At 43.6% G+C, this 16,620-nt stretch overlaps 1 protein-coding gene across 3 annotated transcripts in view; it reads left to right on the top strand.

Moving 5' to 3' along the window:
• The first annotated feature begins 803 nt into the window (after positions 1 to 803).
• The window catches only part of Gnl3l (guanine nucleotide binding protein-like 3 (nucleolar)-like), a 34,190-nt gene continuing 18,373 nt past the window's right edge, over positions 804 to 16,620 (top strand). Inside the window, exons 1-5 of one of the 3 annotated variants that reach the window (NM_198110.2) lie at positions 804 to 925; positions 4,037 to 4,105; positions 13,841 to 13,881; positions 14,485 to 14,592; positions 15,836 to 15,952. In NM_198110.2, coding sequence (NP_932778.1) covers positions 4,087 to 4,105; positions 13,841 to 13,881; positions 14,485 to 14,592; positions 15,836 to 15,952 — 285 coding nt within the window. In that variant the 5' untranslated portion in view covers positions 804 to 925; positions 4,037 to 4,086. Of the gene's footprint in view, positions 926 to 3,975; positions 4,106 to 13,840; positions 13,882 to 14,484; positions 14,593 to 15,835; positions 15,953 to 16,620 lie in introns of all 3 variants that reach the window. The other 2 variants (XM_006528805.4, NM_001168600.1) reach the window with 2 other exon arrangements.

Raw genomic sequence — 16,620 nt, 5'->3', positions numbered from 1 at the left:
GATGAAGAACACACGTTCTGGGTGGTTGCCTTACCTAGCCCAACCCCCACCCTTAAGGTTTAGACTTGAGGAGAGGGAAAGGACTGGAAGTAAATGACCAGGAAGGAATTAAATTAATAGTTACGCTTTTTGGAGGGTTATCTCACTTCCCAGTCAAGTCAGAAGTTTCCTGAAATGGTTATTAAAGACACCCTTACCTACCCTCGCTTTAGAGATAGGTTTATTTTCTGCAGACACAGGAATCATACATGAGGGAGAAGAGGGTAAACCGGTGAGTGACAATTCCAAAGAGTTTCGGTTGCTGCTCCCGGCTGAGCCTTGCTATGCTTTAGAGTCCCGTGAGACTGGAAAGCTGCTGAAAACAGCGAACTCATTTCAGGTGGGATATACGCAGCCAAATAGACACGTGATTCCGGCGGCCATTTTCTCGCACCCGGTCTGTCGCCATCTTCCAGGAGGACAAACTATTGCCCCCTACCCTCATCTAATGCTGCCAGTGATTACTTTGGTAACAGACTAGAGAAGATACATCCTTAACCCTAGCCAGGAAGCCGCACAAAAGAGTTCGTCTTACAAATAGCTTTTGTGGCCACATGAGTATACACACACACACACACACACACACACACACACAAACAAGACACAGATACACACAACTGCCCCCCCTCCCATCGCCAGGCTCCCGCCCCCCTCTTCGCTATTTCTTTACCCGCCGGCAGCCAGGAGGCGGGGCCAGCGTGGGAGCGGGGGCGGGACTGTGCGGCGCAGCAATTATATCGAAACTCCGCCCTTGCGTCTTACGCAAATTAGGCGGAGCAAAGAGCTGGGCTGGGATCCGGAAGTCTGGGCGGAGCCTAGCTGCGCACTCCTGGACTGGCGACGTTGTGCTTCTAACAGCTCTCCGAGGTCCCTGCCGGAAGTGTAGGTAAGAGACTACTCTCTTTTTTTTCGTGGTGAGTGCTCACCAGGCCAGCAGTATAGTAAAGATTGTTTTTTTAAAGGTGAAACCAGAGATGCTCGCCATCCTGGACTAGAGAGGTGAAAAGCTGGCTCTCTTGTAAAGTAGAAGGGCCTGGAAGAGGGATACGGATAGCTCCACATGTGGCGATGCGCTGAACTGCATTCTGGCGGCCTCCTAGAGAGGCTCTAAAGATGCATCCTGGCTATGTAGAGAGGCACTGACCATGCGTATGAGACAAAATGTCGGTTGCCCTCCGCCTTTCAGGATATTTGGGCGTCATTTCGCATTACTGCCATTTCTCCCATGTAGACAGACGCCCCCATCCATGTGTGAGAAGGTCTATTACGTTTATACTTTCATTGCGTAATGGAGACAGGTGTGTCGACCCATCAAATGGTGGATGATATCATCCCTGCCCTATAAGAAAATAATTTCCAATACAAGGTTGAGCAGGCCGACTTCTGGCTTATTAAGGCATAGGTCTTTAACGGGGCTTGTCCATCTCCATACTGCGATAGGGGAGCTCAGAATTGTGTAATATCTAGAGGAAGAGAGCTCCTAACGTAGAGACCCACCCTTCTCATGTTTACCCTTGTAACCAGTCACCAGACACCATCAGCCCTCAAAATCATTGGAGACAGAGACTTATGGGCAACCACACAGATTTACCCCTCCCCCTTCATTATGGAAAATTAGACCCCCATAGCTACCCCATAAAGAATTGCTGTTTTTCTGACGGTAGTAAAGGCCCACCCAAACTGGCTTACAGTACCTGGGAACAGACTTTAGTCCACTGAGATAATGCTATGCCTCTCAAGTAGACCCTCAGGGTAGAGAAACTCAGGTTTATTTTCTTCCCTTTTGAGGTAGAGACAGAACCCCACCCTCCAAATGATTTATAATCACCAGATTGACCAAGAGAGGGGGCATCTGAGCAGTAGAGATGCAGACAACTCCCCCCTCCCATTTAGCCCAGAAAGCCAGTGATATCACTGATCATCCTACAATGCAGTGCATTCGAAATCTCTCCTCATCCATAGAATAGGAGCTCAGATTTTCTCTACTTTTAAAATTGTATTTATTTATGTATATGAATGCTCTATTTATTTACATGTGCACCTGTATGACAGAAGAGGACATCGGATTCCACGATAGATGGCTGTGAGCTACTATATAGTTGCTGGGAATTGAACTCAGGACCTCTGGAAGAACAGGCAGTGCTCTTAACTGCTCTTAACCACTGAGCCATCTCTCCAGCCTCTTAATTTTTGTTGTTGATTTTTTTTAAAATTTATTACGTATTTTCCTCAATTACATTTCCAATGCTATCCCAAAAGTCCCCCATACCCCCCCCACTTCTCTCCCCCCCCCACTCCCATTTTTTTGGCCCTGGCGTTCCCCTGTACTGGGGAATATAAAGTTTGTTTGTCCAATGTGCCTCTCTTTCCAGTGATGGCCGACCAGGCCATCTTTTGATACATATGTAGCTAGAGTCAAGAGCTCCGGGGTACTGGTTAGTTTATAATGTTGTTGAAGCTACAGGGTTGCAGATCTCTTTAGCTCCTTGGATACTTTCTCTAGCTCCTCCATTGGGGGCCCTGTGATCCATCCAGTAGCTGACTGTGAGCATCCACTTATGTGTTTGCTAGGCCCCGGTGTTGTTGATTTTTTTTTTTGAGACAGTTTTTTTTTTTTTTTTTGTGGGGTGTGTGTGTCCTGGAAATCTCTCTGTAGACTAGGCTGGCCTTGAACTCAGAGATCTGCCAGCCTTTGCCTCCTGAGTGCTGGGATTAAAAGTATGCATCACAACTGCCAGATATTTCTTCTCACCTAAGGTAAAATGAGAGATGCACACTTCCCAAGGGAGGAGCAAATTCATTGAGTTTATAATTGCATGGCCTTATGCCTTGTTTTTTACTCTCATAGAGAACCAGAAGCCGGGCGTGGTGGCCCACGCCTTTAATCCCAGCACTTGGGAGGCAGAGTCAGGCAGATTTCTGAGTTCAAGGCCAGCCTGGTCTACAGAGTGAGTTCCAGGATAGCCAGAGCTACACAGAGAAACCCTGTCTCGAAAAAAAACAAAAAAAAAAAAAAGAAAAAAAAAAGAAAAAAAAGAAAACCAGAGGCCCTATTCCCTTCAATACTAATGTGCTGTTGACTTCAATCCACATGAAATCTATACACATCATTCTAGTCTTCTAGTCCACCACCTATGGAAGGATTCAGAATAGCTTCCATCAGGCAAAAGTGTGTGGACCCTACTCATTCAAAGCTGCCCACTTTCCTTCATACTACCTCATCATGGAAATAAGCATAGCAGCTTTGCCCCTCCTTGACAGATGAGTAATGAGACCCAGGCTCTATCTTCCCCAACAATTACAAATTGCGTGGACTAGTGTCCTCCCGTGTAGCAGAGACGCACATAGAGACATAGCCACTGTGCCGGATTCTTTAGTCAGTGACCCAAGAACAGAGGAACAAATGACATGTCCTTCCTCTTGCCAGGGTGCAGACCCTATCCACATAGGCAGGTGAGATGCCCCTGCACCGCCTCCTGACATTAGCATTGACTTCAATCTGTGCAGCCGAAAGTAAGGATTCTGAGGACCTATTTCTCCAGGATTGACTCCCGGGATTTGTTTCCTTCCCCCTCTTGAAGGGTAGATGACATGCAGAAGCTCCCTTCAAAAAGCACACTATCACTCCTCTTCACTGATGAAACATATTATCTGTTCTTCCCAGTGTGGAGGTGTTTAGCACCAGTCTTTTACCTGGGATATGATACTACAAGTACCCACTTGTATCAATTATTGTATCAATAATTGTATTGGAGGCATGGACTCCATCCAGGAAGAAAGGTTCTGATCTATTTCTTTCTTCGAGTGATATAATACTGCTTTCCTTGTGTCTGCTAAGCCATATTAGGCCCTAGATCCAGAATAGTATTCTCCCAATTTCCCAATTGTTTAGAGCTTCCCGATCATGTTCTGTGACATTTTATTTTGCCTTTCCAGGGCTTAAAGGAGAGTTGTGGTTCCTAGGTCTGTCTTCAAATTCCTGCTTCTGTTCCAACAGGAAGAAGCAGACAGATTTGAACATCTCTGTTTCCAGCTTCTCTGATCATCATGATGAAGATTAGACACAGTGAGTTTCTTCTACTAGTCTCTTCAAAGCCTATACATTTAATAGTCATAGTATTTTTCACAACAACTTTGCTGTCTTGTTTATTTATTTATGGGAGGTTGGCCTTGAACTTGCTATGTAGCTGAGTCTGGTCTTGAACTCTTTTTCTCCCCAAGACAAGAGTTTAATTGTGTGGCCCTGGCTGCCTTGGAACTTGATATGTAGGCTAGGCTGGCCTCAAACTCAGAGATCCACCTGCCTCTGCCTCCCAGTGCTGGGATTACAGGCGTGTTCCATCATATGTGGTTGCTTTTTTTTTTTTTGAGGCTAGCCTCAAGCTCTTTTAAGTACTCCATTGTGGCCTCAAACTCCCTTACCATCCTGCTTCAGTCTCTCAAGTATTGGGACTGTAGGAGTGTGTTGCTGTGCTCAGCTCACAACTTCAAAACTACTCAGTATGTTCCTGCTCTCTCAGTCTGGGTCTTTTACATATGATATCTTTGATAGTCTCATGATTTCTTGTAGTTCTTTCTCCCGTTCTTGTTTTATAAATAGGAAAATGGAGACTCAGCAAGGTTAAGTGACTGAATCTGAGGTAAACAGCAGTTAATATCATGTGATGCTGCATAGTAGGCCCTAACATCTGTCTTTAGAACTTAGACCTTCGGGGCCTAGCAAACACAGAAGTGGATGCTCACAGCCAGCTAATGGATGGATCACAGGGCTCCCAATGGAGGAGCTAGAGAAAGAACCCAAGGAGCTAAAGAGATCTGCAACCCTATAGGTGGAACAACATTATGAACTAACCAGTACCCCGGAGCTCTTGACTCTAGCTGCATATGTATCAAAAGATGGCCTAGTCGGCCATCACTGGAAAGAGAGGCCCATTGGAAACGCAAACTTTGTATGCCCCAATACAGGGGAACGCCAGGGCCAAAAAGGGGGAGTGGGTGGGTTGGGGAGTGGGGGTGGGTGGGTATGGGGGACTTTTGGTATAGCATTGGAAATGTAAATGAGCTAAATACCTAATAAAAAATGGAAAAAAAAAAGAACTTAGACCTTTCAGTGGATCCCATAAGTTGTACCAGTTCTATGCTGGAGCCACATTGATTTCATCTCACCTCTTTTTTAAAATTAGCTGGATAGCTTTGGCCAAGTCACTTAATTCCTTAACTCCATTTTCCTTATTTACAACACAGAGGTCATTGATTATAATATCCACCCATTTGTATTTGAGGATTTTATTGATTTTGTTCATTTTGACAAGAGGGTCTTTCCAGGTAGCTTGTGCTAGCTTTGAACTTGTCATCCTTCTGCCTGACTCCATCCCTGAATTGCTGACTTTACAGATGTCAAGAGGCACCACATCTGTCAAGAGGAATTTCTTTTTGAGCCAGTGTCTCATGTAGTTCAAGCTGGCCTTGAAGTCACTATATAGTTGAAGATGACCTGGAACAGACGGATCTTCCTGAATCCATCTCCTTAGTCCTAGGGTTATAGGCTGATGAAACCAATTCCTGGTATAGGATTCAAAACTGTTTCTTCATTTATGTATGCATGCATGTGTATGTATATGTGTGCAACTGTGTGGTATAGCACATGCATGGAGGTCAGAGACAACTTGTGGTAATCAGTTCTCTCCCTCTACCACCTGTGGGCCAAGGGGATTGAACTCAGGTTGGCACGCTTGATGACAGGTATCCTTTTATCCATTCAACCATCCACTGGGGCCCAGGAGAGGTTTTGGAGATTGTGTCTCACAATATTTCTCAGTCTGGCCCTCAAATGCTGAGCACAAGCTATCCTTTTACCCTAGTCTCCTGAGTTTCTGGAATGATGAAGAATTCATGAATGTAAAGAGATGAAATGGTTAGGGCAGTGCCTAGCACTTTGTAAGCACTTTCTGTGACTACAGTCGCTTCTGCATTTCCATTGGAGACTCTTTTCAAGGTCTCTGGCAGGTATAAAATCAGTGAGCACTCAAGTCTTTTTGTAAAACAGCATAGTATTGTCATCATAGCCTACACACACTTTCCCCTGTAATTCAAAACATTTCTAGGTTCCTTGTAATACAATGTAGAGTACAAGTAAATAGTTGTTAGACATGTTTAGGGAATGATGACAAATAATATCCAGTACAGATAGTTTTTTAATTACATGAATTTATGTATGTCTGCTTGTATATATTCATGCCATGGTATACATGTGAAGGTCCGAGAACAGCTTTCAGGAGTGAGTTCCTTTCACTGTGTGGACCCCAGAGATTGAGCCCTAAGGTCTGGTGGCAAGTTCCTTTACTCACTGAGCCATCTTGCTGGCCCATAGATGCAGTTATTGTTTCACAGTTAGTTGAGTCAATAGATGCATCACCCATAGATATGTAGAGTTAACTATGCTATAAGTATTTGAATAAAAAATTGAGCCAGGCATAACAGTGGACACCTTTAATCCCAGGACTCAGGAGGTAGAGCCAGGAGAATCTCTTGAGTTCAAGGCCAGCCTGGTCTACAGAGGGAATTCCAGAACAGCCAGGACTATACAGAGAAACCTTGTCTCAAAAATATAAATATATATACAAATATATACACACATATATAGATAGATATAAAAATATATATTTATATATATAATTTCCCCAGTTTCACTAGGCATGATGATGCATACTTATAATCCTAGCACTGAGAAGACAGAAGTAGGAGAAATATTACAAGTTTGAGTCTTAACTACATAGGGAATTGTAGCCAGCTTAGATTATATAGCAAGAACTTGTTTCAAAACACTGCCAACATCCAGACTTGTGCTCCTTGGAATTTAGCTCCCTAAAAGATGCTGCCATCACATTGCCTGATTTCTGAATGTTAGACATTTCTTAACTAAATCAGACCCAGTGGATGAATTGCTGTTCTTTCTTTCAGCCTTCAGAACTTGTCTCTTTTCTCTCTCATTTTTAAAATTCTTATGTTTTTATTGATGTAGTGTTTCACTCTGTAGCCCAGGCTGCCCCAACACACTATGTAAAGAGCCTCCAGCAGCAATTTTCCTACCTCTGCCTCCCAAGGGCTGAGATTACAGGCATGAGCCACCACACCGTGCCGGGGTAGATTTTTTTTTAAAATATATTTTTTTAAAGATTTATTTATTTATTATATGTAAGTACACTGTAGCTGTCTTCAGACACTCCAGAAGAGGGAGTCAGATCTCTCGTTACGGATGGTTGTGAGCCACCATGTGGTTGCTGGGATTTGAACTCCTGACCTTCAGAAGAGCAGTCGGGTGCTCTTACCCACTGAGCCATCTCACCAGCCCGGGGTAGATTTAAAGTGTATTTAGGTACATTTTTTGTAGTGATTGGTATCAAAATCCAGGACCTTGTGTGGACTAGGCAAGTGATCTCTACCTGAACTTTATCCCCAGATAATTTTAGTTGAACAGTCTTGAGGGATTATTTAAAAGGCAGAGTGTTTTATAATTTAAAGAGTTTACAGTAACCAGGCATGGTGATTCACACCTCTATTCTCGGCATGCTGAAGACAGAAGTAGGATTACTGCAAGTTTTAGGCCAACCTGAGTTATATGTTGAGATACTTCTCAAAAAAGAAAAAAAAATCTAGATTGAGGACCTAGCTTAGTGGATAAAGTGCCTTCCATGTAAGCATGAGGACTAGAGTTCAAATCCCTAGGACCCACATAAAAGCTGGGCAGCCTCTTGTTATCTCTGTACCTCAGGGGCAGGGATAGCAGTCCGTGGGGTACCGGTAAGCTGGCTAGGTAACGTTAGCCAGGTCAGTTAGCTCTGGGTTCAGTTGAGAGGCACTGTCCCAATAAAGTGGAGAGGAACTGAGGAAGACATGTGATGTGAACATTGGGCCTCCACATACATGCACATGTACCTCCATACCTACTTTGTGCCTCACATATGCAAGCATATATGTGCAGCACATGCATCATATCCACATTCACATGGAAATTAAAAAGCAAATTATTAGTTGGATGTGGAAGTTAATGCCTGTAATTTCAGCGCTTGAGATGCTGAATCAATAGAATTGCTGTGGGTTGCAGGTACACCTGGGATAAAAAGTGAGACACTGTATCAAATAAACTCAAAAATGCCCCAGACCCCAAACCTCATAATTGCAAGTATTGGTGGCAGAGTTTTTGCTGGAGGCAAATAATCTGGAGGTAGCCTTTTTGCTGGCCATTTGATTAATACACATTAGTAAAGATATCCTGGTGGGGCAACAGAGGGAAAGGAGGTGCCTGTATGACTAAAGAATGAATGCAAGGTTTCAGTATCTAGGAGACTGGACATGTAAACTTGAAGATGGTAGAGAGGCATCTGAGACTACTTTCAGAAGTTCAGGAAACTGAACACAGTGCCCCCTTTAGTCTAGTCATGAATGGATGGTTGGGCGTTAGTTGCATAAGGTCAGTGTAAGGGTAAGAGTAATTGTGAAGGTAAGGATTAGAGTTAGGTAGGGTTAGTGTTAGGGTTAGGGAAAAGGGAAGGGTTAGTGTTAGTATTAGCATAAATGTAAGGGAAGTGTTAGGGGATGGTTTTGTGTTTGGAATTGGTATTGTAGTAGGGAAAGTGGTAGGGGTAGGGTTAACAGTAGGGGTAAGGGTAAGCTAAGAAGAAAAGGTAAGTGTAAGGTTAGGGTTAATAGTAGAAATGGCCAAGGGGTAGGGGTCAGGTTGGGGCTAGGCATACATGTAGGGGAAATGGTAGGTGCATGTGTTGGAGTTGGAATTAGGGTTGGGCCTGGTTTAGGGTGGGGTATGGGTAAGGTAAGAGGTAAGGCTAAGTATAAAGGTAGGGGTAGGGATTGGGTTGGGGTTGGTGTATTGGAAGTGCTAGGAGTAGCAGTATGGTTAGTGGAGAGCTTTAGAGGTGAGGATACCAAGGAAGTGGGAAACCCAGGTTATTGGAAGGGCCACCTGGTGACCTCCAAGTGGATGGTGATTGAACTTGGTTGGAAAACAAAGCTGTAAGCCACAAACTTCAGTAAATGAGGAAAAGTGACTCTTTAGTGACAGACACAGCAGAATGATAGGGACCCCAGAAAAGGAGCAGGGTTTTTTTTTTCCAAGACAGGGTTTCTCTGTATAGCCCTGGCTATCCTGGAACTCAATTTGTAGACCAGGCTGGCCTTGAACTCAGAAATCCGCCTGCCTCTGCCTCCCAAGTGCTGGGATCAAAGGAGTGCGCCACCACTGCCCGGCTGGAGCAGGGGTTTTATTGTACTTTTTTTTTCCTTTTTTAACAAGATGGGGAGATATAGTTTCAGTCTGACAATGGTGAGTCTGGAGGACACCTCCTATCCCTTCTGGGCTCAAGATTAAAGTTCCAGGAAGAACATCCATCTTTTGAAAAATCTTACAAGTAAACCTTTGTTGCTGGGAGAGCTAAGACCAAGGGTGGGAGGTTGGCCAGCCGTCCTGAGGAGAGGCTAAAGGCATCTAAGAGTGCTGATCACCTATATATAGGAGTTCTAGAGGACATCAAGGAAAGTTAGATGCCAGGGGGAGGACGGAAGGGACAGGTGAAGTCAGTGCATCTGTGGGTATGCAGGGACATTTGGGTGGGAGAATATGAGAATAAGAGATATAAGGGGCAAATCTGTGTTAGATACTGATAAGAGAGTTGATGGTTTTAGGCCCAGATATTAGTAGATGCAGTTAATGGGTCTCAGGAATTAAAAAAAATTCAGTTATGTATGTATGTGATGGTGTATACCTCTATCTCCAGCTACTGGGGAGCTTGAGGTAGGAGGATTGCTTGAGTCATAGTTTCAGACCCGTCTGGGCAACATAGTAAGACTCACCTCTCTAAAACAAAAACAGTTCTTCAAAATCATATATCTAGGTAGGTGTTGGGCAGAGTAAGAAGCTGATCTTCCAGCTACATAGTGGTAGATGTTTCCCTAAGAAACTGTAGTAAAACCTGTGGCCAGAGGATCCTGAGTGCTGAGTAGTGACTGATTCTATCCCCTTCCCCCCTTTGTCCTCCCACTCTTTCTTTTCCTCTTTGAAGTGGATGCTTTCCTTTGAGTGATATCTTTTCTCTCATTGCTTGCCTGTATCCAGTGCTAGGACTCCTTTATCAAGGAAGTTAGGGGTGTGGAAATTGTTGAGTAAAAATACTGAGACCTAGTTCATTCTAGCTATCACCTTCCTTTTGCGGGGTTTTTTTTTTTTTTTTGGTTTTTCAAGATGGTTTCTCTGGCTGTCCTGGAACTCACTCTGTAGACCAGGCTGGCCTTGAACTCAGAAATCCACCTGCCTCTGGCTCCCAAGTGCTGGGATTAAAGGCGTGTGCCACCACCGCCCCACCTTCTTTTTTGTTGCAACAAAGTACTTTGGAAGTAAAGACTTGAGGGCTATTTTGTTGTTTTCAAGCAGCAACATTGCTGGGTTTGCTGGCTCATACCTGTGTTCCCAGCATTTGGGAGGCTGAGGCAGGACGATTGCAGCAAGTTCAAGACCAGCCCAGCCTACATAGTGAGACTGTATTGCTATGGCAACTAATATTCTGGTCAGATTTCTACCATCGCATTATATATTTATTGTTTCCTTTAACTCCCACTTTTTGCTAAACTGATTACAAACATGTTACCAGAGTTAAATAATAGCTTCTTTGTTCTTACCCATTCAGAGTGAGACTTGTAGCACATTTTGTGTTGTTGATTTTTCTGGTGCCCATCTCTTGATTCTTGGAAATTGTTGAAATTGATGTCTTTGTTCCCAGCTAGTCCCTTAGGATTTTCTTATTGGGTTTTAAGTTACAGTTCTCAGCCATATCACCAATTAATCAACTTCCTGTTTAACCCTATTTTGTTTGGTTTACTTTGCAGCCTTTATTCAGACTTAATTTTTTTATCTCCTATTCTTCCCCTTTCCTCCTCTTCCTACCCCACCCTCACTTGGACCTTGAACATATTGAATATATTTCTACAATAGTCCCTAATTTTTATTTTTTGGCAGTAGTCTTACAAGGAAGGAAATTTTCTTAACATAAAAGTGGTCAGATAGAGAGGAATTTGGCTGGAACATAATTAATCCCTTTCCTCAGGACTTACTGAACTTCCTTATTTATTTATTTATTTATTTATTTATTTATTTTAGTTTTTCGAGACAGGGTTTCTCTGTGTAGCTCTGGCTGTCCTGGAACTCACTTTGTAGACCAGGCTGGCCTCGAACTCAGAAATCCACCTGCCTCTGCCTCCTGAGTGCTGGGATTAAAGGCGTGCGCCACCATGCCTGGCTTCACTGAAACATTTTGCTTATATTAATGCTTTACATCTTGTGTTTGTATTAAAAAAATTCACACAAACAAAAACTAAGAAACTGACAATGCCTGATTCTGTCCCCTGTGTTTCCACTCACAATCATATACTTACAGACCTTTTGACCCTATGGAAAAATATCTAACATTCAGAACTACTGATAACAGGAAGAGGATTTTTTCTTTTGAGAATGAAATGTTTCCCCTCATATTGAACTCTGAAGCAAGTACTCCGAATATGCAGCATGCTAACTGGATATCTTTTGGCATAATTGTTACATGTTTGGTATGGATAGCACATAGTTTGGGATCTTCAAAAGGCCAACTTCCTCAGACATAATGATGACAAGTTGTGGCATGGATGTAGGGAAAGGTGAGCATTTATTCACTGCTGGTAGGCACGTGTAAACTGTACAGCCAATTTAGAAGTTAGTATAAAGGTTCCTCAGAAACCGAAGAATAGATCTGCCACATTTTATGGCACACACTTTGCGTAATGTTAGTTCTCATATAACCGTGTTTTTTACAGAATGTATTTTCATTCATATTTTTAATAAAGTTACTAGAAGATATTTTGAACTTAAAGAAAAAATAAAAGAGCCAACCAGATAGGCTTCACCTGCCTCCTGCAAAACACCAATAGCTGCACTCTGGAAGCACACATCTGTTTTGAAGTCCTGAGCAGTTTTTTGCACCAGACACTGAAAACAGAAGTTCAGTGGACTTCTGTTAGTATCTGATTTCATAGAGTGCTACAGTATCAGACTGTAACAATGAAGTTTCTTCATCTCCCGTAGAGGGCACCTCTTGTGAGGGGTTTTTGTAGCTAGTTGTTTCCTGGGTGCTTTACCAATGGCAGATAGATGGACAGTCTTCTTTGAAGGAGCCATGATATGGACACCACCTTACTTACCCTCCCCTTTGGCTGGAGCTCTGTGACTGAGAGGCCATGCTGGCATTATAGTGCCTGGCCTGCTTTCTTTCTTTTTTTTTTTTCTGAGTGTGTGGTCAATGAGGCCAAACTGTGACCCCAGGTGGACTTTTAGAGGGAATCCCCTGTTTACCATCTTATTTCTACGCCTAATCAGCCATCCCTTATGATTAAAATCAGGTATGTTATGAAAAGGGATATGAGCAGATGAATAATGAGTACATAACTTAATCTGTCAATCAAAGTAGACAACCACACACATTTTGTGTCCTGCAAATAAACTCTTCTTTTTTTTCATAATTTTTTTTCCATTTTTTATTAGGTATTTAGCTCATTTACATTTCCAATGCTATACCAAAAGTCCCCCATACCCACCCACCCCCACTCCCCTACCCACCCACTCCCCCTTTTTGGCCCTGGCGTTCCCCTGTACTGGGGCATACAAAGTTTACGTGTCCAATGGGCCTCTCTTTCCAGTGATGGCCGATTAGGCCATCTTTTGTTACATATGCAGCTAGAGTCAAGAGCTCCGGGGTACTGGTTAGTTCTGGCCTGCTTTCTTATAGAACCCTGGACCACCAGCCTAGGGATGGCACCACCTACAATGGGCTGCACCCTCTCCCATCAATCACTAAGAAAATGTCCCATGGGCCAATCTTATGGAGAGATTTTCTTAGGTGTAGTTCCCTTTTCTCCAGTTTGTCTCAATTTGACCAGAAGATCAACAGGGCACCTATGTTTTAATCTTGATGTTCTATATACCTTTCCCATCTAAAACCTTAAGCCTATCTTCAAGGTAAAGAATTTTCATCTGTTATTAAAAAAATACCTGATTCTCTATTTGTACCTTTCCTTTTTCAAGAATTCTGTTTTGAAGATTAGTTTCTATATTTTTCAGTCTTGTTCTCACTTATAACTTCTTTTCTTTGGATTTTTATTCAAATTAGCTCCCTCTGTGGTCTTTAGCCTGTCAATTCAGTTGTTGCTGCTGTCCTTAATGAAGAGCTTATTTTGACTTATGTGATGGGTTACATTCCACTGTGGCAGGGAAGTCATGGAGGGGAAAGTGTGATGCGGCTGGTCACTGGCAACTGTGGTTAGGAAGTGGAGACAGACGAATGCTGGTGCTCAGCTGCCTTCTGTCTTGTCTTCCTCTGATTCAGTCTGGGACTCTAGTCCATGGGATGATGCTTCTACCCATGCGTGTTTCAACCTCTGTGGAGACACCCCTAGAGACACACCCAAAGGTGTGTTTCATAGTCCTCCTAAGCAGTAACAAATGCACATTCAGGTGACTCAAGAGAATTTCATTAAGAATTTATGGAGTTTACACTGAGACAGTTCTCTGGGTATTATGCCTATTACTTCCTCTTGACAGGTGATGGTCTTTGCCATCTGCAGCTCTATCTTATGCTGAATCTAGACAGACATGGCATCTGAGATTTCTAAATTTCCTAGTTGTCCTGACCTTCTGATTAAAGCATTAATAGACATTGGGTAGGGGGGTGATAGCAACTCTTTCTCTCTCTCTCTTTTTTTGTAGAAAACAAAAAACCAGGTAAAGGTTCCAAAGGCTGTAAGAAGGTAAGTGGGCCTTACCATTAGGTGAGGTATGGGTATTGTTGGGAGTCAGATTAGTTATTGGGTGACTCCTCAGAGGGATGGACAGATCTGTCCTTTTTTCCCAGTTCATATGGCTGTAGGAGAGTTACCTGAATATCTGAAGTTTTTTTTTTTTTTTTGAAAGCCATATACTGCTTTGTGCTTGGTTTACATATAAGGGATTATTGACATCCCTATGTACTTTTGTAGTGGTGAGTATTGAGCCATACTGGGCCTTGAGCATATTTAGCAAGGGTTCTACCACTGAGCCACACACCCTCAACCCCCAAAATTTCTATTTTTTGATCAGTTCTCAGGGCTTGTTGCTCTGGCTTCCAAGACCTCATTTTGGGAGCTGTATGTCAAGAAAGGTTTCTCTTTGGCCTTGGGAAACCTTCCTGGCTGCCCTTGTCCCTACCACTTTCCTCTCAGTTCCTGCCTGGTTAGTAGGGAAGGGCCTTGCCCTAGCCAGACAAGCAGATTTCAACCCTCATCCAGACTATCTTCCATGCTCCTCTGGGTAAGAGGTGGTTTCCATGGATTCATTAACTGTGTTTAATTTTTCTTTTCTTGCTTGGCAACCAGCCTGCAAGGCAAAATGGGAAGAAAGTAACCTCCAGACCATCATCTGCTCCCCAGATTGTTCATGGCAATGACCATGCCAGTCGCGAGGCCGAATTAAAGAAGAAAAGGGTGAGCCTTTTGTCTTTGGGGAGTGATGGCCTGGTTTGAATCTCAGCTCTGCATAGTTTTGGGCAGAAGGGCAGGGGTTCTTGATGTTCTTTGTGGTTGGGGTGGGGGGAGTGAGATAGGTTAACTTGATACTGGTCTAAATTTTCCCATTTGTTTACCTTGTTTTGCCCTCCCAGCTCTCTCGTGTTGTCTCTGTCATTTCCCATTCTGTGTGTCTGGGTGCCTCCTTCCTCTGTTACTTAGCATTTTGCAGTCTTTTGCTGCTTTTTTTCTTGTTTCCCTTGTTGAGGCAGGATCTTGCCTTGTTGCCTAAGTTGGTTTTGAATGCTTGGGTGTGTGAAATCCTTCTACCTCAAACTCCAAGTATCTGTGGCTACAGGTATGTGCCAGTGTGGCAGCTCCCTCTTTCTGCCTAGTGCAGCCTATGACCTTGTCCTTGTTTGGACTTAAGTGTTTTCCTGTCAAAGTGCTTCTCTCTCTGCTTTGCAGCTACTCTTTTTATTTTTTGTCCTTTTATTGTTTTCAATTTTTAATAATTTTTTTGAGACTGAGTTTCTTTATATAAAAGTTCTGGCTGTCCTGGAACTCACTGTGTAGACCAGACTGGCCTTGAACTCAGAGAGCCACCTGCTTCTGCCTCTTGAGTGCTGGGATTAAAGGTGTGCACCGTGATCACTCAGCACTTTTACTAATTTTTAAAATATACCGTTTTTTCTTTCTTTGTGGTGGAGGTGGTGGTGGGAGGGGCAAATGCAAGCTTGAACATGCCATGGTTCATATGTAGAGGTTAGAGGACAACCTATGACAATTGGTTCTCTCCTTCCAGTATAGATCTCAGGGATTGAGCTTACATTGTCAGGCTTACATTGTCAGCCTTTCTACCCATGAAGCCACCTTGCCAGCCCCCAACCCCTTTTCATTTTTACACTTGCTTGAATGATATAGGGTCTTGCTACGTACTCTGGCTGGCCTGGTAGCCTAGAGGTCACTATGTGATCCTGGCTGGCCTTGATCTAATAATGACAATTCTCCTGCCTCAACCTCTCAAGTTGCTGGATTTAGAGTTGTGTGCTACTACACCCTGCTCTTTTATTTTTTCTCTGCCAGTCTCCTTCCCTTAGTCTCTACATTTTTATTCTGGCATATTTTTGCTCTCCTGTCTTCTTCCCTCTATCCTCAGTTCGTTCCTTCTATGTCCTACAGATCAACTCAAATCCAGTCACAGTGTGTGCTTGTTTGTTAGGTCGAGGAGATGAGGGAGAAGCAGCAAGTTGCCCGGGAGCAAGAGAGACAGAGACACAGGACCATGGAGAGCTATTGTCAGGATGTCCTGAAACGTCAGCAGGAATTTGAACAAAAGGTGAGAAAGCAGTTTTTGTTGCTGGCTGGGATTGGGGTGGGTTTGCTGTTTTGCTGTAAAGGAAGAAATACCTACATAGTGACACTTTGTCTCAAGGAAGGGAAAAAAGAGAAAAGAGAAGGGGTGTAAGGTCAGAAGAGGAAAGGGATGAGTGCAGAGAAGGAAAACAACTGGGGGGGGAGAGAGGGAAGAGAAGATGGAGGGAGGGGACCATCGGCAGCAGATGTGCCCACAGATGTGGAGAATGCCTTTCCTAAGTTTGAGCCTGAAGATGGAATGGCAGTGGGTCTGGGGAGCAGGAGAGGTCTGAGTAGGGTGTGGCAGGAGGGAGCATAGGAAAGGAAGACTGAGAGACACCTTCCTGGTGGGTGTCTTTCCCTTTCTGGCATTGTTGTCTCGCTGACAGGATGCGCGCTTGCAGCTCCCGCACCCTTGATGACATGCAGTAAAGGATTTGCTTCCTGCTCTCTCATGCATTGTTTTCTTCACACTTTCTTCTTGTTTCCCACCTAACACCCTTGTGACCAAGCAAGCCTATGCCTGGTGCTCACATGGAGTCAGTTGTTTCTTTCTACTGGTTTCAGGAATTGAACTCAGATCATCAGACTTCACAGTGAGTGTGTTTAGTGGCTGAGCTATCGGGCTGGCCTGGTCAGTGCTACTTTTAG

The sequence above is a fragment of the Mus musculus genome, chromosome X, assembly GCF_000001635.26.
Source record: "Mus musculus strain C57BL/6J chromosome X, GRCm38.p6 C57BL/6J".
Classification (NCBI taxonomy): Eukaryota; Metazoa; Chordata; class Mammalia; order Rodentia; family Muridae; genus Mus; species Mus musculus.
This window is presented reverse-complemented; position numbering and strand designations above follow the sequence as displayed.